General features: G+C 62.8%; 1 protein-coding gene and 1 long non-coding RNA gene across 2 annotated transcripts in view; one reads left to right on the forward strand and one right to left on the reverse strand.

Moving 5' to 3' along the window:
* SLC6A3 (solute carrier family 6 member 3) overlaps positions 1 to 20,916 on the forward strand; it is a 45,772-nt gene extending 24,856 nt beyond the window's left edge. Inside the window, exons 9-17 of the mRNA XM_045036648.1 lie at positions 3,868 to 3,971; positions 5,144 to 5,268; positions 7,912 to 8,024; positions 9,189 to 9,317; positions 10,063 to 10,162; positions 13,299 to 13,399; positions 14,612 to 14,779; positions 15,925 to 15,996; positions 19,674 to 20,916. Coding sequence (XP_044892583.1) covers positions 3,868 to 3,971; positions 5,144 to 5,268; positions 7,912 to 8,024; positions 9,189 to 9,317; positions 10,063 to 10,162; positions 13,299 to 13,399; positions 14,612 to 14,779; positions 15,925 to 15,996; positions 19,674 to 19,697 — 936 coding nt within the window. The 3' untranslated portion in view covers positions 19,698 to 20,916. The remainder of the gene's footprint in view (positions 1 to 3,867; positions 3,972 to 5,143; positions 5,269 to 7,911; positions 8,025 to 9,188; positions 9,318 to 10,062; positions 10,163 to 13,298; positions 13,400 to 14,611; positions 14,780 to 15,924; positions 15,997 to 19,673) is intronic.
* On the reverse strand, positions 17,873 to 19,409 carry LOC123380607. The gene is made up of 2 exons (XR_006586620.1): positions 18,475 to 19,409; positions 17,873 to 18,369 (listed from the first exon to the last, which is right to left on the reverse strand). It is a non-coding gene; the product is annotated as an uncharacterized LOC123380607 (long non-coding RNA).
* Positions 20,917 to 21,595: the final 679 nt, after the last annotated feature.

A 21,595-nucleotide genomic window follows, 5' to 3' on the forward strand; every position in this document is an offset into this window, starting at 1 on the left:
GGTGCTCCGTGAGAGCGAGGAAAGCGGGAGAGCATTCACATGGGGAAGGCCGATGGGCAGACACGGTGTTCTTGCAGGAGGAGGAGGCTGTGGGTGTCAGAGGCCAGTGGCGGGAGGAGGAAGAATTCGAAGAAAATAACGTGAGAACAACGTAAAGAGGCTAGTACTTCGAGCAGGAAAACCGGGCAGTGCACAGGAGGAAGCCAGACTGATGCTGCAGAAAGACGCTCATGTGTGAGGCAGAGAAGAGGAAATGGCAGACGTGAGAGGTTGCCGAAGATCAGGTAGATGATGGATGATAGATGGAAGGTAGAATTAATAGATAAATGGATGGATAGATGCATTGATGGATAGGTAGAAAGGTCTGTAGGTAGGGAGATGGATGATGGATGGATGGATGGATGGATGGATAGATGATGGATGGATAGATAGGTGGGTAGGGAGATAGATGATGGATGGATGGATAGATAGATGATGGATGGATGGGTGGATGGATGGATGGATGATTGATGGATGGATGATTGATGGATGTTTATAGAAGTAGGTAGGTAGATAGATGCACATATAGATGATGGGTGGATGGATGGATGGAGAAGTAGATAGGTAGGTGGGTAAATAGATGGATAGATAGTGATGGATGGATTGGATAGATGGATCATGGATGGACAGATAGGTAGATGGATAGATGGATGATGGATTGATGGATGGATGGATGGATGGAGAAGTAGATAGGTGAATAGATGAATAGATAGATGATGGGTGGATGGATGGGCAGATGGATTGGATAGATGGATGATGGATGGATAGATAGGTACGTAGATAGATGATAGATGGATGGATGAATAGATGGATGGATGGATGGATGGATGGATGGATGGATGGATGGATGGAGAAATATGTAGGTAGGTAGATAGATGGATAGATGAAGGGTGGATGGATGGATGGATAGATAGGTAGATGGATGATGGATGGATGGAGAAGTAGATAGGTAGGTATGTAGATAGATGGATAGATGATAGATGGATGGATTGGATTGGATAGATGGATGATGGATGGATGCGTAGGTAGATAGATGGATAGATGGATAGATGGATGATGGATGGATGGATGGGCGGATGGATTGGATAGATGGATGGATAGGTAGATGGATAGATGGGTGATGGATGGATGATGGATTGATGGATGGATAGATAGGTACGTAGATAGATGATGGATGGATGGATGAATGGAGAAGTACGTAGGTAGGTAGATAGATGGATAGATGAAGGGTGGATGGATGGATGGATAGATAGGTAGATGGGTGATGGATGGAGAAGTAGATAGGTAGGTATGTAGATAGATGGATAGATGATAGATGGATGGATTGGATTGGATAGATGGATGATGGATGGATAGGTAGGTAGATAGATGGATGATGGATGGATGGATGGAGAAGTAGATAGGTAGGTTGGTAGATGGATGGATGAATAGATGGATTGATGGATGATAGATAGATAATGGATTGATGGAGAGATAGGTAATAGATGGATGATAGATGTTTGGATAGATAGATGATGGTAAAACAGGTGATAGATGGTGGGTAGTTACTAGGATGACGAGTGGATGGGTAGACAGTTCGGTGACCAATTGATGGACACAGAGGATGGGTGATGGATAGATAATGACTACCTTGGACCAGTCAGCATGACCCGTCCTCTCCAACCACTCTGTCAGCTCAGGGCTAGGAAGGGATGTATACCAGGACAGAGCAGGCCCACGGCCCCTGGACTCCGGTGAGCCTGAGGTCCCGAAGAGACAGGTCCCTGCGATCCCGGGTCCAGAGGGCAGAGCCACTCCTGTCCTGCTGTGGGGTCCCGGCTTCCCTTTGCGGCAGCTCCTCCAGGCCTTCAGTGGGTGTGGCGGAGATGGGCCTCACTGGCTTCCTGATGGTGCTGGGGTGTCCTCCCAGGGCTCCTCCGGCCCAGGTGCTGCCGGTATTTCCAACCCTCGACTCTTGGTGGCCACACACAGAGACATCCAGTGACCCGGGCGTCCTTCCCTGGGGCGTGGCAGCGGAGCCGTGCCCACAGGTGCACCCGGGGACGTGGTTGCCCAGGCTGGCCCAGATCAGGTCACTGGCTTCCTGGCAGGCCTCCTCCCAGGCTTGGCCCCGACCCATCCCCCAGGGCTCGGTCCGAGGGGACCTGCTGGAAGGCACCCTCACTACTCTCGGGAACGTCTGGAGCGGGGCTTACGCACAGGCTCCTGGCAAGCAGACAGCGCAGAGAGAGCGTCTTCCCCGTCCCTTCCCGTGTCCCTGCCCTGTCCTGACACAGAGGCGGCCCTGCATCCTGAGGTTCCGTTTCCGGACCCCCGTGCGGACAGGGGCCTCCTCTTCAGGGGTCAGCATCCTCAGGTGCATCCAGACCCTCGTTCCTCCATCGGCCGACCTTGGGGCCGCTCCACGGGGTGGGCCAGGTCCAGGCGTGGGCGGAGGAGACCCGTCCTGGGAGAGCTCCCCTTCCAGCGGGGGAGCAGAGGTCAGGAAGTGAAGGAAGGAAGGGTGGTTCCAGGTCAGCCCAGAGTGGCTGCCAGGTGGGTCCCAGGGTGGGTCCCAGCATGGGTCTCGGGCTGGGTCCGGAGCTGGGTCCCACGGGTGGCAAGGAGCAGAGGCCTGGACCGAAGTCCGGGAGGCACATCCTGGTTGGCGAGCCGCACGTGCAGAGGCCGGGTGCACGCTGACCCGGCCAGGGCTAAGCGGGGGGCAGGAGCCCCCGGTGACCTCAGCTCCTGCCTGCAGCCGCCTGGCCAGGCCAGCTGACCGGTGACCGGCACACGGGGGCACGGGAGATGGCCGAGCAGGGGTCCCTTGGCCCACTGCCCGCTCAGCCACCCTCGGCCTCGTGCTGAGGCCCAGCCAGCTGCCTGTAGCACACCGATCGTCAGGCTGATCCCAAGACCCTGAGCATGCCGCCCAGATGACAGGAGCCCTGCTGGTCCTGAGCGTGGGTGGACGGCCGGCCCCCGGCAGCCCTGGAGGCACTGCCTGAGGGTCCCACCCACACGGGCCACCACGGGCCACAGGGTCTTGCAGACACGGGCCCCGGAACGAGCCAGCCCCTTCAGACGGCAGCTGTGGCCTCGACTCTGCAGGGTGGTTCCCCCAGGGAGGGGGCCAGCTGCTTTCCACCCCCAGCCAAGGCCGTGCGGGAGCGAGGCGGTGCCCACCTCCCCGAGAAGCTCCCGTGTCACCTGGACGCAAACGCTCCTGTTGGACTTCAGATACCGTATCGGTCCAGTCATCGGCCACACGCCTTGTACACGTGCGTGCCGCCCCGGTGTCATCCGTGCTGGGCCGAGCAAGCACACACCAGTGTCTGAGTTGCAGTCAGGCCTCCCGGGCCCGTCCACGTGGGTCGCTAAGTGTATACCGCGTGCCACAGGAGAGACGTAAAGCCGTGTCAGCGGGCACAGGTCCAATCGAGGCACCAACGTCCGTAGCATTAATAAATGAGTGACGGGTCTGGCCACGTGGATGACCTCCTGACATTCCGGGGGAAGCTCCAGACAAGGACCTAAGACACGGCCCCTTTGCATGCTGGGCTCTCGGGCCAGCGACACGGCAGGGTTATTCCCAGAGACGGCATTTGCCGCCGATCATGTGGTCGCTGCGATTTGCTGTTGGTAACAATGTCGTGTTTAAGTTCGGCCCTGTTCCACGGCCCCCGGTGGCGGTCTTTCGCATGGTTGCCTGTGACAGCCACCTCTCCTGAGCCCCTCTTGCCCCTCTCTCTCCCCTCTGCCCTCCTGAGCGCGCCCCCTGCACCCCTGCCCCTCTCTCCCCTCTGCCCTCCTGAGCGCGCCCTCTCTCCCCTCTGCCCTGCGCAGGTCTGGATAGATGCCGCCACCCAGGTGTGCTTCTCGCTGGGCGTCGGCTTCGGGGTGCTGATCGCCTTCTCCAGCTACAATAAGTTCACCAACAACTGCTACAGGTGAGAGCCGGGCGCCTGGCCCTGCCCCAGAGCCTTCCAGCTCCCAGCTTTGGAGAGAACGTGTCCCCACACGAAGGGAGGGCGTCTGCTGTTTGCAGAGCCTCTGAGCCAGAATGGCTTTTTAAGTGGGAACTGAAAGGCAGAAGTTACAGGCAAATTGTTGATTTTCCCTGTAAAGAAGGTACAGAGAACACACGAAGTGGCTCTTCACGCCCCCAGGAGGAAGCCCCTCCCGCTCCCCCCTGAGGATCCCCCTCCTCCAGCCCCAGCTGCCCCTCCCCCCAGCGCCCAGGCTCAGGCCTCCCCCGAGACCCCCCCCCCCCCACGACGAAGCGCCCATGTGTCTTCCCACCGGTCCCGCACCGAGGGAGCGGAGGCCCCGGACCCGGAGCAGGGCACCCAGGGAAGGCCCGGTGAGCTGCAGCCACATGTGGACCCCAAATGGTTGCAGAAACCAGAGCAAGTTCATCTGGGACCTGCTTTCTTTGATCCTCATGGGGTCGTGTTTGTTTTTTCGCGTCATAGGGACAAAAACTGCAGTGAAAGTACAGTGTGCACGGCCAAGTGGCCGCACACGAGGGAGGACAGCCTCTGCCCAAGCCCACCTGGTCCTCACCCGGGTCCGGGCACCGTGCAGCCGCCCCTCCTCCACTCTGGCGCCCGATGGGCTGCCCCTGCCCTGCTGTCCTCCAGCCCTCTCAGTCCCCAGCCTTCAGAGCGGGGCCCCCGGGCCGCCAGTACGGGCACCCCCGCACTGGGAACCAACAGAAGTACAGCATCTGGGCCCCACCAGACCCTGCCCTCAGAACCTGCATTTTACCAAGATCCCCCCGAGGCTTCTAGGAGCCCTGCCGGACATGGCTGGGGACACCCTGGGCTGTCTGTTCTGCACCCCCGGAGTCCCAGCATTGAAGGTGGGCACTGTCTCACCTTCGGTGCCAGGACACGGACGGTTGGTCACCCCGGGGCTGTAGCCTGGACACACCCGGAGCCTAGAGCTGCTCAGCCACCGCGAGCACCAGGCTATCTGCGGTACAGCCCGTGGAGAGGCTGGCGGGGTCCCTCAGGGAAAGCGCCCCTCCAAAGCCACCTGCCCCAGACGCGGTACGTTAAGAACAATGGCAGGAGATTGTCGCTGCCGCAGCACGTGGCGGGGCTGTCTCGTCCCCCAGAGACGCGGTCATCACCACTTCGGTCAATTCCCTGACGAGCTTCTCCTCCGGCTTCGTGGTCTTCTCCTTCCTGGGGTACATGGCCCAGAAGCACAGCGTGCCCATCGGAGACGTGGCCAAGGACGGTGAGTCCCCCTGGGCAGGCCCGGGGCGCCCCCAGCTCTGCCCTGGCCACCCCACCCGGTCCTCCCAGCATTTACCTCGCACAGTGGGAGGGAGAGCCGGGGCCTCAAGTGCAGCTCACGGGAGTGTCACGTGTTCCAGAGCGGAGAACCCAGGTACTCCGTGAAGCGACGCTCCCGCCGCCCCGCTCCCTCCCCGCTGCCCACGAGCTCCCGCCAGAGGCCTCAGAGCTGCAGCACCAGGGTCTACCGCCCTGTCCCTGGGGTGGGACCTGGCACACAGCACCCCCTGGACTTCGTTTACACTTCGGTGGGGGGCCCTGCAGCTCAGGGGTGGGGTCCCTGAGCTACTCCAAGCCACACGGACGGCAGGGCTGGAGAGAAGCCGGGTGGCTTGGGACAGATTTGGAGGGGTTGTGCATAATGGCCGGAGAGATCCTCAAGTCTCAGACACACAGGGCAACGGAGACACATGTTCCCAGCCCACGCCCCCAGCCGACCCGCAGACACCAGGTGTGTGAGTGCGGAAGTGGCCACAGGTGGGTGACACGGGGAGCAGGAAGCTTGCCGGGAGGCCGGGCTCAGGTGTGGGGTGCAGATGGGGCCCCCTGGGCATTTGTGGGGGCTGCCCAGTCCTGGCACGCGGGTGCAAAGTCCTGGCATTGGGTCGGTGCGGGACTCCAGGGGCTCCTGAGATCACGACAACCCCTCGCCTGCCCAGGACTGCCTGGCAGGTCAGAGAGGAGGACTCTACCCCTGGGCCTCTGTCCTCACCCCTCGCTCCCTCTGAGAAGGCGCCTCTCCTCCTGGGGGCTGCTCCTCAGGCTCGGGAAAGCCCTGAGTCTCACTGACTCATTTCCTCCTGGGTCTTTTCACTCAAGTCAGGGGCAGGGCAGCTGCTCAGGGAGGGGAGGAGGGGAGCAGGGGGCCGCCCCGCCCGTGCCCGCCGCTCGCAGCCATCACCCCGTCTGGTCCTTGCAGCGCTGAGGCCTCAGACTGCCGCCGTGAAAGGAGGAGGCGAGGGTCCGGCCTTCCGGGACTGGCAGGGAGGTCAGGGGCTGGGCGTGTGCTTCCTAAGTCCATGCTCTTTCCTCCAGGAAAAAAATCCAATAAAGGCAGGAGAAAGGGAACATACTGCAAATAAATACAGAGCGGTGAAATTTACTCACTGCTGCATTTATGCGTTTCTTCTGCTTTTGCCCTTTTTTATGAGAAATAGTAATCGCTTACAGAACCCCCATTAACCCCTGAGCACAGAGTGAATGTCTTCTATGCGTTTCCATGGCCGGCAAAGTAAATGTCATTTAGCTCTAATTCTCGAGAAAACAGGGTGAAATGCTAACTGAGGTTCAGAACCGAAAGGCAGAGGTACTGACACCACGTTCAGTCGGGCTGACCGCCATCTTTCTGGGTCCAAGGCTTAAGGCATTTGGACCTAAGAGCATCTCTAATGAGCCGCCCCTCACCCCCACGCTGGGGACTGTGCCCCTTCCATGGGAACAGGAAACGCAGGGAAGCCCAGGTCCGAGCACGGGGTCCCGTGCGGACCCTGGGACACCCTGGCTGTGGCCGCTCTTCCATTTTCCACCACGATCCCTCAGTGCCCCGATCCCGTCAGCTGGGGCCCTCCACGGCCCTGCTGGAGACTGAAGGAAGATTCGGGAAGCTGTAAGTTATGTCCTTACACGCACAGGTGCAGCAGGTGTGCTAGTGCCCGTGAAAATAGTGAATTACCAGTTTCTCGTGGGACTATTTTTACTTTGGGATCATTTGAGACCACGCCGCACTCAGTCTGGTTGAGTCCCGCCCGGCTCCCATCCCTGCCTCCCTGCCGGCCCGGAGCCCACGGCCTCCACACCCACCCAGGCCGCACCCACGGGGTAAGAGGGCGGGAGTGTGTGTGTCCTGCACCCAAGGCCCCCTCCCGGGGATGTCCCAGGAGGGGATGATCCCCAGGGCTCAGATGTGAGCAGAAACCTGCCCCTTCGAAGCATTCGCTGAGCTGGTATTTTCTATACTCCTTGTGTGGTTTTCAAAGATCAGACACAGGGCGATGCGTTGACACAGAAAACTGTTGACGTGATGCTACGGCTGCCATAGCGTGAGCGTGTTCGTGTGTGAGCGTGCGTGTGTGTACGCACATGCATGAGCGTGTGCAAGCTTTTACGTGTGTGGGCACACGTGTGTGGGCACGGGCATGAGTGTGTGAGCATTGTGCGTGGGCGCACGCGTGTGAGCACGCGTGTATGAAAACGTGCATTCGCGTTGGGGCACGAGTGTGTGTGTGGGTGCGTGTGTCTCCAGCGTGCACGGGAAAGCCGACCCGGAGGCGTCCCTGTGGTTGTCAGGGCCGCCGGGCAGGTCGCCGGAGCCCCTCCCGCCCTGTCCCGTGTCGGTTCTGCCCCCGTTTCCTCTGCAGCCCCCGCACCTGGCCCACCGAGGGACTGGAGGAACGTGGCGCGGGCCCCCCGGCTGATTCCGGGTTTCCGTTTGCCGGAGTCCTGGGCCGGGCGCCCACCGAGTCCTCAGGAGAGAGGGCTCTTCCGGGAGAACGGGGAAGAAGGCGACGGGAAGGACCCTGCCCCCTCCCCGGGCCGGGGAGGCAGGAGGCTGCGAGCCAGTAGCGAGTGAAGGGTCTGCTTTCAGGGCCCGGGCTGATCTTCATCATCTACCCCGAGGCGCTGGCCACGCTCCCGCTGTCCTCGGCCTGGGCCGTGGTTTTCTTCATCATGCTGCTCACCCTGGGGATCGACAGCGCCGTGAGTGACCCCCCCCCACCTCGTGCACCAGAGGGGCCCTGCCCGTCACAGCTGGGTGCCCTCGAGGCCCCCCCACAGAGTCTCTGTGCTCACCCCCAGCCCCTGCCTGGCGGGAGGGAGGGACCCCACGACCGCTGGAGACCCTTCCGGAGGCAGGGGGCTGGGCCAACCCCCTTCTTCCGCTCGGGGCCACCAGCCCTGCCCTGTGCCTGAGTCCCACAGACCCTAAGTGCACCCATGCGGGGCCAGCAGCAGGGGCAGCATAGGGAATGGGGTGAGGACCACCCAGAGCCGGGGCCGGCCCTTCCTACTCATCTCTTTCCGGGACCACTGAGCCCCCCGGGAGGGGTGGACGCACCTGCAGGGCAGGGCAGCAATGGCGCCACAGCCCGGCCCCGGCCCACCGAGTATCTTCCCTGTGGCCCCGTGCGTGTGCGCGCGTGTGGGTGTGGGTGAGTGCGTGTGCGTGTGCGCTAGGGAGGCAGCACGTGGGCCTACAGGACTCCCTCAGGCTCATCTGTCCCCAGTGCCTGCTCGGGACCAACAGCTGAGACCTCGGGGTCCCCATGGCTTCCTGGAAGGTGCAGAGAACCACGAATCCCTCCCTGTGTGTGGGTCACGGACCCTCGTCCTGGGCCCCGTGTCCCAGCCGTCTGGTCAATGCCCGCTGGGTGACCGTGGCCCCGGGCCCCACAGCTGGTGGGGATGAATCCCATGAACAGCACCTCCCGGAGGAAGTGGTTTCGACAGAGTAGGGCAAAGAGGGCCACCAAGTAGGAGGACGCTTGGAAGACGCCCCTTCGCGATGGCACACGGAGTCCGGGAGGTTGTCCCAGTGAGCACGGGGCCCGTGGCCACGGCAGGTCTCCCCAGGAACCAACAGGCCGTGCTGTGGGGAGACGTCTGTTTAGAGTAGGTGGGCGGGGCTGAGGTTTCGTGGCGGTGCCACGGGTGGCGTCCTGTGAGTGCGTGGCCCACGTTGGCCACTCGGGGGTCACCGCGGGGGACGGCGTCCGCCCCCTGGTCCACGTTCCGGTGGCCGAGGGCACTCGCACCCCGGATGCCGTGCGGCCCCCGCTTGTGTGCACACCCCGGGTGTGGGTTCGGTGGGCTTTGCGTAGACCGAGGCCCGCCCGCAGTGCCGCACCCCTGCTGTTGCTGCAGATGGGCGGCATGGAGTCGGTGATCACCGGGCTCACCGACGAGTTCCAGCTGCTGCACCGGCACCGGGAGCTCTTCACCCTCTCCATCGTCCTGGCGACCTTCTTCCTCTCCCTCTTCTGCGTCACCAACGTAAGTACCCGCTGGCGCTTGGCCTGACCATTCTCATTATTAGCACTTGGAGCCGGACAGGGGGCTGGTGCCACCAGGCCAGACAGAACCGCGTGTCCGAGAGCCTCCCCCCAGACAAGCCGTGACTTGTAATGACGCGGGTAGTGTGGTCATGCTCGGGGTAGTTGTGGTCACACGTGGGGTAGCCGTGGTCACGTGAGCAGCCGCGGTCACACGTGGGGTAGCCCTGGGGCATGTGAAACAGCCTCAGGTTACTGCAGCTCCTGGACGCCCCCCCCCCCCCCCCCCGCCGGGAAAATGCCTGTGGCTGAGTACCTGCCTGTTGGATCTGTGGGGTTGGGGGCTTGGGAGAGGCCTGTCCATGAGGACGGGAGCTCCCTTCCCTCGGAGGCCCTACTGTGTTTGGCGTGTGGTTGCTTTTCATCTCTGATTGCACCCAGAGCCCCAGGAGGGGAGGGGAGGGGAGGGGAGGTGTTAGGGGAGGGGAAGGGAGGGCGAGGGGCGGGGAGGGGTGGGGCGGTCCTTCCGGTCTCTGCACAGAAGGCACATCCCCGAGAAGCTGTGGGTGGACTGGTTTTCAGTGCCTGCAGCCGGCCTGTGTGGGGAGTAAGAACGTCTATAGGCCGAATCCACAGGCCAGGTGTAGGTTTCGGAAAAAGCGTTTTTGTGAGCGAGGTTTCCGTGGGCGGGGCGGGGCGTGCCACGCCGGCCACCCCAAGCTGAGCGGGCTCTCCCCCTCTCGCAGGGGGGCATCTACGTGTTCACGCTGCTGGACCACTTCGCGGCCGGCACGTCCATCCTCTTTGGAGTGCTCATCGAGGCCATCGGGGTGGCCTGGTTCTACGGTAAGGACGGAGCCTCCGCCGGGCTGGCTTTGTCCCTGTGCTGCCTCCTTTCCCACAAAGCCGCCTCGGAAAGGGGTGCGTGTGGACTCCCGGAAGCTGAGCGTCATGGTTCCCGTAGCGTCACTGAGGACGGGAGGCTGGGGAACCATGTGCCGGGCGGGTCAATGAGGACGGTTCGCCTGGATGGCGTGCACGTGCTTGCCGTGGTCAGAAGCTTTCAGCGTGGCCACCTGGTCGTGCCGTGCAGACGTCCTAGCTGGCCGCTGGCAGAGAAGGGCTTGTGGTGACTTTGGGATGCTAACGGCTGGCGGAGGTGAGGCGACTCACAGAGAAACGGGCCTGTTTTTTCCTGGGGAGCCTGACCAGCGACGCAGTTCACCGAGGTGGGAGGTGATCGGGGGCTTCCAAAGTGCCACCGCTGCTCTCGTACCCGGCGTCCCCGCCGAGCTGGGTGGCAGACCTCCCCGAGTCAGCCGCCGCCTCCTGAGTCCCAACTACGAGCCCCTTGTGGTTGGGAGCCGCTGCGGGGCAGGCTGCCCCCAGACCCCTCCCGGGCTGCCGAGCTGTGTCCCAGGGCGCCCAGGTGTAGTCGTGACAGCCACGGGCACCCGAGCTGGAGAAGGCCCTACCCTTCCCTGTCCCGGACGGTGGGGCCGTGGCGCTGGCCCCACCCGCCTGGCCGGGCTTCTGAGGGAGTCAGCAGAGAAAGTTCCGTGCAGCAGGCGCACCTGTCCGTGACCCTGTGCGACTGAGCCCTGAGCTAAAGGTCTGTGGTGCCACACCAGGTCGGCTTGTGCAGGAGCCCCAGGGCCCCTCGAGGGGCACATCTCTGCCTCGGAGCCACGGACGCTTTGGCCTGAAGAGACACGTGGGCTTTGAGAGCCTTCCTGACAATAGCTCCTATTCCAAGAACTTTTTTCCTATTCTCTTTTCTACAGAAAAGGGAAACCCCGAACTCTGTGCTTTCATCAGCACCTGGAGTCAATGCTTTATCACTTTAAGTGGCGCTCTCTCCCCCACCCCCCAATTGAGCCTGGCAGTGGAAGAGAAAGCGCCTCAAACCCACCTCTGGTCACGAACTCAGTGCTGCTGGAGGTGCGAGGGGTGCCGGGGACCGCCAGCTCCCCAAGCCTCAGGAGACGGAGTCCGCGTGGTTTCTCCAAATGGCAACTCAGGTCCCCCGATCTAAGCACACAGCCTGTGTTGCTTGTATGGCTGCGTCAGTGTGCGGGGCTCTCTGCACCAAGCATCCCGAGCCGACGACCGGGTGCCAGGAGGGGCCGCGGGGCCAGCCTTGGCTCTGCCCGTCCCCGTTCCCCTGGTCCGTCCCCGCGTCTGGGGTTCTGATGATGGGGTTGGCGTGTGCGGAGGGAATTCTGAATGGAGGTGTCTTCTCGTGACACCCACGAGACCCACCCTGGGCTCAGCAGACCAGCTGTGGTCGTAGGAGCAGAGGCCAGACTCAGGGAGGGAGAGGTCACCGTTGAGGTCTAGAGAAGGTGCCAGTTCGTTAGGCTTCCAGCAACAGCTTTCCTTAAAAGATAGTGATTGTGGACATACGCTGGCACACCATCCAGCTTCGAAAGGAAGGACATCGTGACGCCCGCTGGGGGGGCGCCATGCTGAGCGAGACAAGCCAGGTCAGAACGGGCGGGGGAGGGGAGTCAGCATTTCATGGGGTCAGAGCTTCGATGTGTGTGTGTGGGGGGGTTCTGGATACGATGGTGGTGACGACTACACAGCAGTGTGAGTTGATGCTTCTGAACTCAGCACTTAAAAATGATTAAAACAGTCAATTTTACGTCGTGTATTTTACCACAGTTTTTTAAAGGGAAAAAGGAACAGTTGAGGCAGAAAGGCAGGGACAGCGTTGGGGCCTCACACGTGTCCCTCGGTGATCATGATGGTAGAGGAGCCAACGTCACCCGTGTCACGAGAGTGAACGTGCACGGGGACCTTGGCCAGCAAGACCAGGGGGCGGTGTCGAGGGGGTGGGGTGGGGTGGGGAGGGGAGCACCCCGGCACAGGCCCGGGGGGGTGAGAAGCACCCCAGCACAGGCCCAGGGGGTGGGGTGGGGAGCACCCCAGCACAGGTCCGGGGAGGGGGGTGGGGAGGGGAGCACCCCAGCACAGGCGTAGGGGTGGGTGGGAGTGGGGAGGGGAGCACCCTAGCACAGCCCGGGGGGTGAGGGTTGGGGAGGGGAGCACCTAAGCACAGGCCCGGGGGTTGAGGGGCGGGGGGAGCACCCCAGCACAGGTCCGGGGCGGGGGGTGGGGAGGGGAGCACCCCAGCACAGGCATAGGGGTGGGTGGGAGTGGGGAGGGGAGCACCCTAGCACAGCCCGGGGGGTGAGGGGTGGGGAGGGGAGCACCTCAGCACAGGCCCGGGGGTTGAGGGGCGGGGGGGAGCACCCCAGCACAGGTCCGGGGAGGGGGGTGGGGAGGGGAGCACCCCAGCACAGGCATAGGGGTGGGTGGGAGTGGAGCACTCCAGCACAGGCTCAGGGGGTGGAGGGTCGGGAGGGGAGCACCCCAGCACAGGCATAGGGGTGGGTGGGAGTGGGGAGGGGAGCACTCCAGGACAGGCTCAGGGGGTGGAGGGTCGGGAGGGGAGCACCCCAGCACAGGCATGGGGTGGGTGGGAGTGGGGAGGGGAGCACTCCAGGACAGGCTCAGGGGGTGGAGGGTTGGGAGGGGAGCACCCCAGCACAGGCCCGAGGGGTGAGGGGTGGGGAGGAGAGCACCCCAGCACAGGCCCAGGGGTGAGGGGCGGGGGTGGAGCACCCCAGCACAGGCCTGGGGGGTGAGGGGCGTGGGGGGGAACACCCCAGCACAGGCCCGGGGGGGGGGAGGGTTGGGGAGGAGAGCACCCCAGCACAGGCCCAGGGGGGAGGGATGGGGAGGGGAGCACCCAGCACAGGCTTGGGGGTGGAGGGGGGTGGAGGGTGGGGAGAGGAGCACCCCAGCACAGGCCCGGGGGGGAGGGGCATGGGGGGAGTACCCAGCACAGGCTCGGGGTGGAGGGGGGTGGAGGGTGGGGAGGGGAGCACCCCAGCAGAGGAGCAGGGGGAGAGCACCCAGCACAGGCTGGGGGGGGGGGTGTCCTGACCAGCCTGCTTGGCTCCCTCCGGCCCAGGCGTGCGGCAGTTCAGCGACGACATCCAGCAGATGACCGGGCGGCGGCCCAGCCTGTACTGGAGGCTGTGCTGGAAGTTCGTGAGCCCCTGCTTCCTCCTGGTAAGGGCCCCGCGCGCGCACACGGCTCGGTCCGGGTCCCTCCGGGGCCACACGCGCCTGGGCTTCCCCCCATGATGGGAGGCCGGGGTGGGGCCTGCACGCTGGCCTTAGCCAGAAGGGCGGCCTGGCCCTGAAAATCCTCCGTGGCCTCCTGACGGCATCCCCCCCCCCCCCCGCCGGCCGCACTGAGAAGCCTCAGCACCGGGTCCCCGTGCGTCTCACCTCTGCCACGGGGGCGAGGCCAGAGAGGGCCGGCGAATCTGCACCTCGGGGGTGGGGTGCGGCACAGGGGCTCTAATGCCGAGGACGGGAGTGACTCGGGCCCTGTCACGAGCGCCGCCGTCGGGACTCTCCCCCCCGGGCACCACTGGCACGTCTGGGAGCTGCCTGGCTTGTGTCATCAGGCCCGGGGCCGCCGGTTTTATTAGCACAGGGCCACACGGGTTCAGTAGGGATCGTCCCCAGCTGCTTCCTTAACAGCAGAGCGGAGCAGTCGCGGACCGAGGCCCGGTGGCCCAGAGCACCTGGACAGGTGACCCCGGGAGGCCGTTCGAGGGCGGTCTAGGTCTGAGCTGCTCACCGGGACGAGCATCCTGACCCCTCGGCCCTCCGCCCGGCCCGACGGTCCCCGCCTGCGTGTCTGCAGCTGCTGGCGGTTCAGACGCGCCATCCTGGGCCAGCCTGTGGCTAGTGAGAGACGGAGACAGAGAGAGACGGAGACAGAGAGAGACGGAGACAGAGAGATAGAGACTAAGCCAGAGCCAGAGCCAGAGCCGGAGAGGCAGGGAGACGGGAGGAAGCGGGAGCCCAGCCGCCAGCACGGACAGGGTTTCCCCCCGAGCTGCACCCAGACACCCCGAAGCCGCCGACGGCCCCGGCCGGCACCTGCCTCCAGACCATGGCGGCGGCGCTCCGAGAGCTGAGGTGGCCGGGGCGCGGTGCGCGGCGGGGGGGGGGTCTCCTGGACACGGTGACACGGAGGGCGTGCGCCAGGCACGGCCACCATGGGTGAGGGGGCGCGCAACCCCCACCCCACCCCACCCCCGCCCTCGCGGAGCGGCACGTGAGCGCCCCCACCCTCAGGGGTGCCGTCTGCAGGGCCCGGACCCCAGAGCCGCCTTGCCCGGGAGACCCTCCCCGTGAAACCCTCGCTCCCGGGCCACCTGGTCTGCCGGCTGGGAGCTGCAGCTTGAGCTCTGCCCTCACTTTTAGTTTGTGGTCGTGGTGAGTGTCGTGACCTTCAGGCCCCCGCACTACGGAGCCTACGCCTTCCCCAAGTGGGCCAATGCCCTGGGCTGGGCCATCGCCTCGTCCTCCATGTGTATGGTGCCCGTCTACGCGGCCTACAAGCTCTGCAGTCTGCCCGGCTCCCTGCGGGAGGTGCGTGTCCACACGGGCCCCACCCTGTCCCGCCCCGCCCCCGCCGGGAGACCACCCAGCCCAGTGGGCGTCCACCCCCTCACCCCCCACTCCAGCCCTGCTCCTGCTTGTGCACCCCCACGACTTCTGACCTCCAGGAGGCCTGGAAGGGGCGGGGCCACAATGGAGAAGGCAGGTGCAGGAAGAATCACGGCTGTCTATGTGCGTGTCCGTGGGTGCGCATGTCTCACGTGCCCTCCCGTGTGCGCACGTGTGTGTACCTGTCTGTGCACACTCGTGCTCCACAGAGCCTGGTGAAGGTGGGAAGGCAGCGGTCAGGGGCTGGGGCTGGAATCTGCGCCCAGTCTGTGTGGTGGGGGTTGCCCTGGGGCCCCCCCATCACACACACGCTCCTCCACCTGTAAAGGGGGGGGGGGGGACCAGCCACCACTTTATCTCCTGGCCCGGGATTCCTGGAAGCAACAAAGGGCCCAGGCCTCCTTAGAAGGAACGGCCCGAAAGGTCGCTCCGAGGCTGCTCTGTGCCTGCGTCCCACACAGTTTCCTGGGGAGAGTGGGCAGCCAAGCCCTGTTGCTGCGCCCTGGCCAGTCCGGGGACCCTGCTGGGGCCACACGGCTCCCCCACAGGCTGGAATGAGCAGTCCTGGCCAGTCGGGCCGGGTCTGGGGCAGGCACGGCCCCAGGTCCCTGGGTTTCCCCGGGGCCTCTTGGGAGGGAGGGACAGAGGGAGCCCCAGGGTCACCGGAGCCCCAGGCAAAGCAGGCTGGCATGACGCAGGGGGACCCCTCACTGCCTGCGGGGCCCAGCCAGGGGCCCTCTCTCAGCCTGAAGCAGGCAGGGCTGCAGCCCCAAGGGCCAGACTCCGAACACAAACCACAGAACATCTCGGTAGGTGAGGCAGGTGGGCTGTGGCGACCGTGGAGGGTCCCCGGCCCAGAGACTCCCAGGGGGAGTGCGTGCCATTCACTCACCCAGAACCCACAGCCAGCTTGGTGTAGAGACAGAAACCTCCCCTTTCACGTGGGCTGGACTCTGCTGCAGGGTCTGGGGAGGCCAGGCCGTCAACCCCAGCCTCACGGCGTGTCCGAGGGGCCTGTGCACTTCACCGAGCGCACGCCTGTGCCCACGCCTCCCCTTCCCTTCTAGAAACTGGCATACGCCATCACACCCGAGCAGGAGCGCGAGCTGGTGGACAGCGGGGAGGTGCGCCAGTTCAGGGTGAGTGCCCCCCTGCCGTCTCGGGCCTCCCTGAGCCACGAGGCCACGTTTATTCCCTGAGCAAACACTGGGAGCGGGCCGTGCGGTGCCGGGCCTGCCCCGAGCACCCCTGTACCAGGCGGGGCGGCAAGGGGGCAGAAAGAGGGAGCAGAGGGGTCGCGCGTGGGGCGCGGGCCCCGGGAGGGGGCCTCCCGCGTGAGGGAGGGGGCCGCCCCACCCGGGACCAGGGAGGGAGACAGTCTGAAACAGCTCAGAGCCTTGCCCGCCCTTGCCCTTGGGGGGCAGGAGGCCAGAGGCCGGGAGGTCTGGAGCCCGACCTGAGGGGGTCACTCAGGCTGCTTCGGGTTGGGGGGGTGCTGCAGAGAGGCAGGAGGGCGCCCGGGGTGGGAGGAGCCGGGTCCTACGGGGCCTGCGGCAGAACTAGGTCTGTCCCGTCCTTGGATTTCTTCCATTTAACTTTCGCGAGTTTCTCAAGTGAGACCCTGGGCCCTCGGTCTCCAAGCTCTCTTCTTCCCTAACAAAGCGTTCCACCACGTTTAACCTGGTATTTTCCCGATCGCTTAGTGCTAAGGGTATTTTAATTTTCATTGTGACTCCTCCACCCTGTGAGGTGCCTTCAAGTCCCCAGATGTGTAGGGATGTCTCCTTGATCTGCCTGCGGTCCATGTGTGAAGCAGTCGCGTCTCGCTCAGACGTCTGCGACCCTGTTCCCGGAAGCGAGTGCGGGTCTGTGTGCGGCTGAGCCCCTGACCCTTGGCAGACGCTAGCGCATCCTGAGATGAACGTGCCCTCTAGCCGCTGACGCGCTCCCCCTTCCGTCCGCCCCGCTAGGCTGTGGTCGCTGCAGTCCGTCTTGTACCCGCGACGCCTTCGCCTTCGGCTTGGCTCGCCCAGAGGACTGGGAAACACTAGAATATCCCACCTGGGGAGCGTACCTGTCCACTTTCCCCCCGTAGCTCCAAGAGATTTTTGCTTTATATCCTAAGGCTGCTTCTGAGTTAAAGACACGTTTCGGACGGCCACATCTCCCCCGGGACTTCACACGTCTTCTCTCCCTTGTGGTGCTTTTGCTGCTAAAGTTCCCTGGGCTGAGATGAGCGTAGCCGCACCAGGTTTCTCCTGAGTCTCCCAGAAATATCTTGTGTAATCCTTCAAAGTTTTTAATGTTTTTTTTTTATTTTTTATTTTTTTATTTTTTTTTTATTAAATTTTTTTTTTCAACGTTTACTTATTTTTGGGACAGAGAGAGACAGAGCATGAACAGGGGAGGGGCAGAGAGAGAGGGAGACACAGAATCGGAAACAGGCTCCAGGCTCCGAGCCATCAGCCCAGAGCCTGACGCGGGGCTCGAACTCACAGACCGCGAGATCGTGACCTGGCTGAAGTCGGACGCTTAGCCGACTGCGCCACCCAGGCGCCCCTGTTTATTTTTGAGAGAGAGAGAGAGCACAAGCAGGGAGGTGCAGAGAGAGAGAAGGAGGCACAGAATGTGAAGCAGGCTCCAGGCTCCGAGCTGTCAGCACAGAGCCCGATGTGGGGCTCGAACCCGTGAACCCTGAGATCGTGACCTGAGCCACCCGGGCGCCCTCTTGTGTAATCTTTTCACTTTCAACTTTGCGGTGGTCTCAAAATGCAGGCCTCTTTTGCAGACCTGGGGTACACCTGGAATTTTTTGCTCTGACAGAGGTTCGTCCATTTACATTTGTTGTGATCATTAATGCATTTAGGCTTGATTCCATGATCTTTTTAACTCTTTGCTGCATTTTTAATGTTTCTTTTTTTCCTTTATTACCTTTTTATGGATCGCTTTTTGGAGGATTTGCTTTTTTTTGCCTTTTTCCCCTTTTTTCTGTTTGGAACTTACATACTCATATGCTTTACTTACATAATTATACTTTATTCCTTTAACAGTTACCTTGGAAATCATACATACGTATCTCACTTTAAATATATCAAGTACCCCCATCGTTAATATTACAAGGACTTATTATGCTATTAGCGTCCAATTTCTGTCTTTTTTTTTAACCCACAGGTTAGACACTATTATTATCACAATTATTGCTGTGTTGTATGGAAGTGCTCTCTTGGGTTAACGTGCATGTTGGCTGTTTATTTTTCCTCCCGACTTTTTGGCATATACGTCGCCCCTTTGAGGAGCGTTTTCTTGCTTGAAGAAACAGTCCTTCGGACTTGCCTTTAAGGAGGGCGCCTGACACACGTCCCTACTCTCGTGTGTCCGTGAACTTTATTCTGCCCTCACTCAGGAGACCGCTGCCGTGCGCGCACGGTTCTCGGCGGACAGCTGCTGTCTTTGGCATCCTGAGGCTGCGCTCGGCGGCTCCCTTTGCACGAGACATCGTGCGCGTCCAGGGTCTGTGGACGGGTGGGTGTCACCGGTTCTGGGAACCTTGCAGCCCACGCCTCCCACCCTTGCCCGTTGCCTCTGTTCCCCTCGGGGCTCCGGTGTGTGACACTCACCCAGCCCTCCGGGTCTCGGCTCCCTCAAAAGTTCCGTGAACTCCGCGACGCAGGCACGTGGACGTACAGCGCCCTCTCACTCGTGCACACACAGCTCCTCCTGTTAGATGCATTTGTCTGAGTGACAAAGCCCCGTGAACTGCCACACGGACGCCACGCTGAGAAACACGTGCGCCTGCCCGCGCCCCTCCCCCCACCCCTGAAGCAAACACAGTCCCCGCCACTTTGGTCTCTCGCTTGACCTCTGCGCCTTGTGGTCCCCGCACATCGATAGATACTTCTGTGTCCCTGAAAAGCGGACTGCTCTAAAGTGGGGCGTCCCCGTGGAGCTCTAGGGCTCCGGCCCCTTCCACCTGCCTGCCCTACACGGCCCTGCCCGGGCCCCCGGGGACCCCGGCGGGCAGTGTGTGTCCCGGCCAGGACTGCAGACGCGCCCTGCGGGTCCTCCTGGAGGGGGCGGGGAGCCCTGTCCCACCCGCGGTAGACTCAGCGTCTTCCCGCCCCTGGTGCGGCCGCACCAGGAACGAGCCTGCATGTTCTCGTTTCGAAGCGTTTAAAACATACGGTTCTTGCCATTTAGTGATCGAACGGCTTGTGCTCAAAAATAGGCCGAAGTAACAGCTGCATAATAGCAGGTGGTGACATTTGCCGGAGGACTAAATACCACTCTTGTCGGTCTTGGCCTCCCGGAGCGGTAAGTGGGGCCTGCCCCCGACTCCTCCGGGGTCGAGCAAACACAACGGAAGCGCAGGGTGCGGCCGTCCACGGGGACGGGGCTCAGAGGCCCCACAGAGGCGGCCCCGGGGCGCCCGGGGCACCGCCGGTCGGCCAGCCGGCGTTGTCCGCCCGGCGGCTGGCGTGACACACGCCCCGGGGGCCCCGCCCCGGCCCCCCCACCGCAGCCCTGCTCTCTGGCTGCTCCTCGCCAACGGGTTTGTTTACCTGTTTCTCTGAGGCTCAGCGTGTAAGTATTCACGTGTGGTTTATTCACGTACATTTACATTACGTGGAAGGCTGTTTACGCGAGGCGTATTCCTAGAAGCTCATCGTGGGCGTCCGGCCCGTGGCGCCCCAGACCAGCGTGCCCGGCTGAGCGTGCTGCGTGGCGGCCGGGCGCTCTGCTGGCGGGTCTCGGCCCAGGAGCCGCCTTTACCCAAGTGGCTCCCGCTTCGCTCCTGAAGAGGCCGTTTCCTTTCTAGCTGCGCCACTGGCTCCTGGTGTAGAGGACGCAGAGGCCGGGGGGCCCCGCCGCGGGAAGCCGGGCTTCGGGAGAGACGGCTGCTCGGAGGCTCCCCCTTCTGCATTCCCGGGACCGCACCACGCAGAGGCTCAGCCCTGACCCCCTGCGCCCCTTCCTTGCCGCCAGGACGGGACCGGCCGTCCGTGCTGTGTCGCCGCGATAACTTGCCGTAGATCTGTGCCGTCCCCGCAGGTAGAAGACGTCCGTCCGTCCGTCCGTCCGTCCGCGTTCCGTGTGTGCCCCGCCAGCTCCCCTCCCCGGCCGCCCTGCAGCGCGGGTCCTGCTGTCGCCCGTGTGTTGAGGAGAAAAGTGGTAATTGTGGATGCCGAGAGCCCAGTGCTTGTAACTTCCTGGGTTCGGTTTGGGCTCAAATTAAGAAAGCCCATTGTCATATTTCGCCTCATTGTGCAGAAGGCACAGCGGGGAAACCGCACAAGGCAACAAACTGGGGGCCACCATGTGTCTCCACGCCACGCACCCAGTCGGTCGCGGCCCCCCAAGGGTCCCGGCGTGTGCAGCGCGGATGCTCTGTATTTCCTTCTAGCCAAGAGAAATAAAACCCCGGGGAGTCCGAGTGAACCCCAGTCAGCCGTGGCCACCTCACGTGGACCCCCGGCCGTGGGAGAAGGCGTGCTCCTCACGTGTGGAGCACGTGCCCACCTGGCGGGCCCTGACCACACAGCGTGCCCGTGGCAGGCGGCCTGGAGACCTGGGCCCTGGCGAGGAAGGCCCCCGGGACTTGATTTCTCCCAGGCACACGTCGCATCAGTAACAACACCGTTGACGTTAGGGAATGGCTGTTTTAAATCCTTTTTCCCTGTGAATCAAAGCCGGTTCTCAGAACGCAGGGTTGGTTTCTGAACATCTGCTTGCCAACGTTCCAGTTGTCGGTTAAGGAATATCAGCCACGCCGGTGCAGACCGCGGCCCGCGTCGCCTGGAGGGAAGCAGCTGCCGGAAGTCAGAACCCTGCCGCGTGGTGGCCCAGCGAGGGGACCCTGGTGCCCGGGGCCGAGGAGCTCCCCGCGCAGGGAAACCAGCTCGTGGGCTGTCGGGGGTCATGGCCAACAGGAACCGGGTCTACCTCCTTCTGAGGAGCTGAGTACTCTGCATAGATAACGGGTGTCGCATCTGTCTGTCTGTGTCCGTGGTCGGCATCTTGTGTGACGCATCACCAACAATAAATCCGTGTGGGAAAAACCACCGTAGCTCTGTGGCTACCTTTTCTTGGCTGGAGCGATGGCCTCACCCACCTTGTGCCTGAGGCTCTCACTCCTGAGTCAGTTCTTCTAACCCAGCTCCTCCCTCACCCACAGGGAGCACAGCTGGGCCTCTGGGGAGCAGGCCTTAACCTGAGCCCCCCGCCCACACCTACAGGTGTCCCTGGTGCCCACTGGCTCAGCCCCACCCTGGCTCGACTCTCTGGAGCCCTCATGCGCTCGTCCGCTCCCCTGCAGGCTCCCCACCTGTCCAGACTCCAGCCCTGCAGTCAGACCACCACACCCCCAACCCAAGCCCTTCTTCTGGGGACAAGACACCAGAGTCCTGTGTGGCTCCCTGCCCTTGGTCCCTGAGAATCTCTCGTCCAGTCTGTGGCCAGAGGGGTCCCTCTAGATGCCAGTCAGCTCTGCCCCTCAGCTGGTCCCTCCCGCCAGGCTGTGACCCACCTCCCAGGACACCGGTCACTCCTACAAGGCCCCCAGCCCTGCCCCCAGCTGGCGGATCCCGCAGGCACACCCACATCAGGGCCCTCCTGCCCCCACCCACGTGGCCATGCTTGCCCCAGATCGCCCTCCCCAAAGGACACCTAGCTTCCTTCAGGGACCGTGGGACACGCACAGAGAGTCTTCCTGTCAGTTCCACGGCCCCAGCCACGTGCTGC

The sequence above is a fragment of the Felis catus genome, chromosome A1, assembly GCF_018350175.1.
Source record: "Felis catus isolate Fca126 chromosome A1, F.catus_Fca126_mat1.0, whole genome shotgun sequence".
NCBI classification, from domain to species: Eukaryota; Metazoa; Chordata; class Mammalia; order Carnivora; family Felidae; genus Felis; species Felis catus.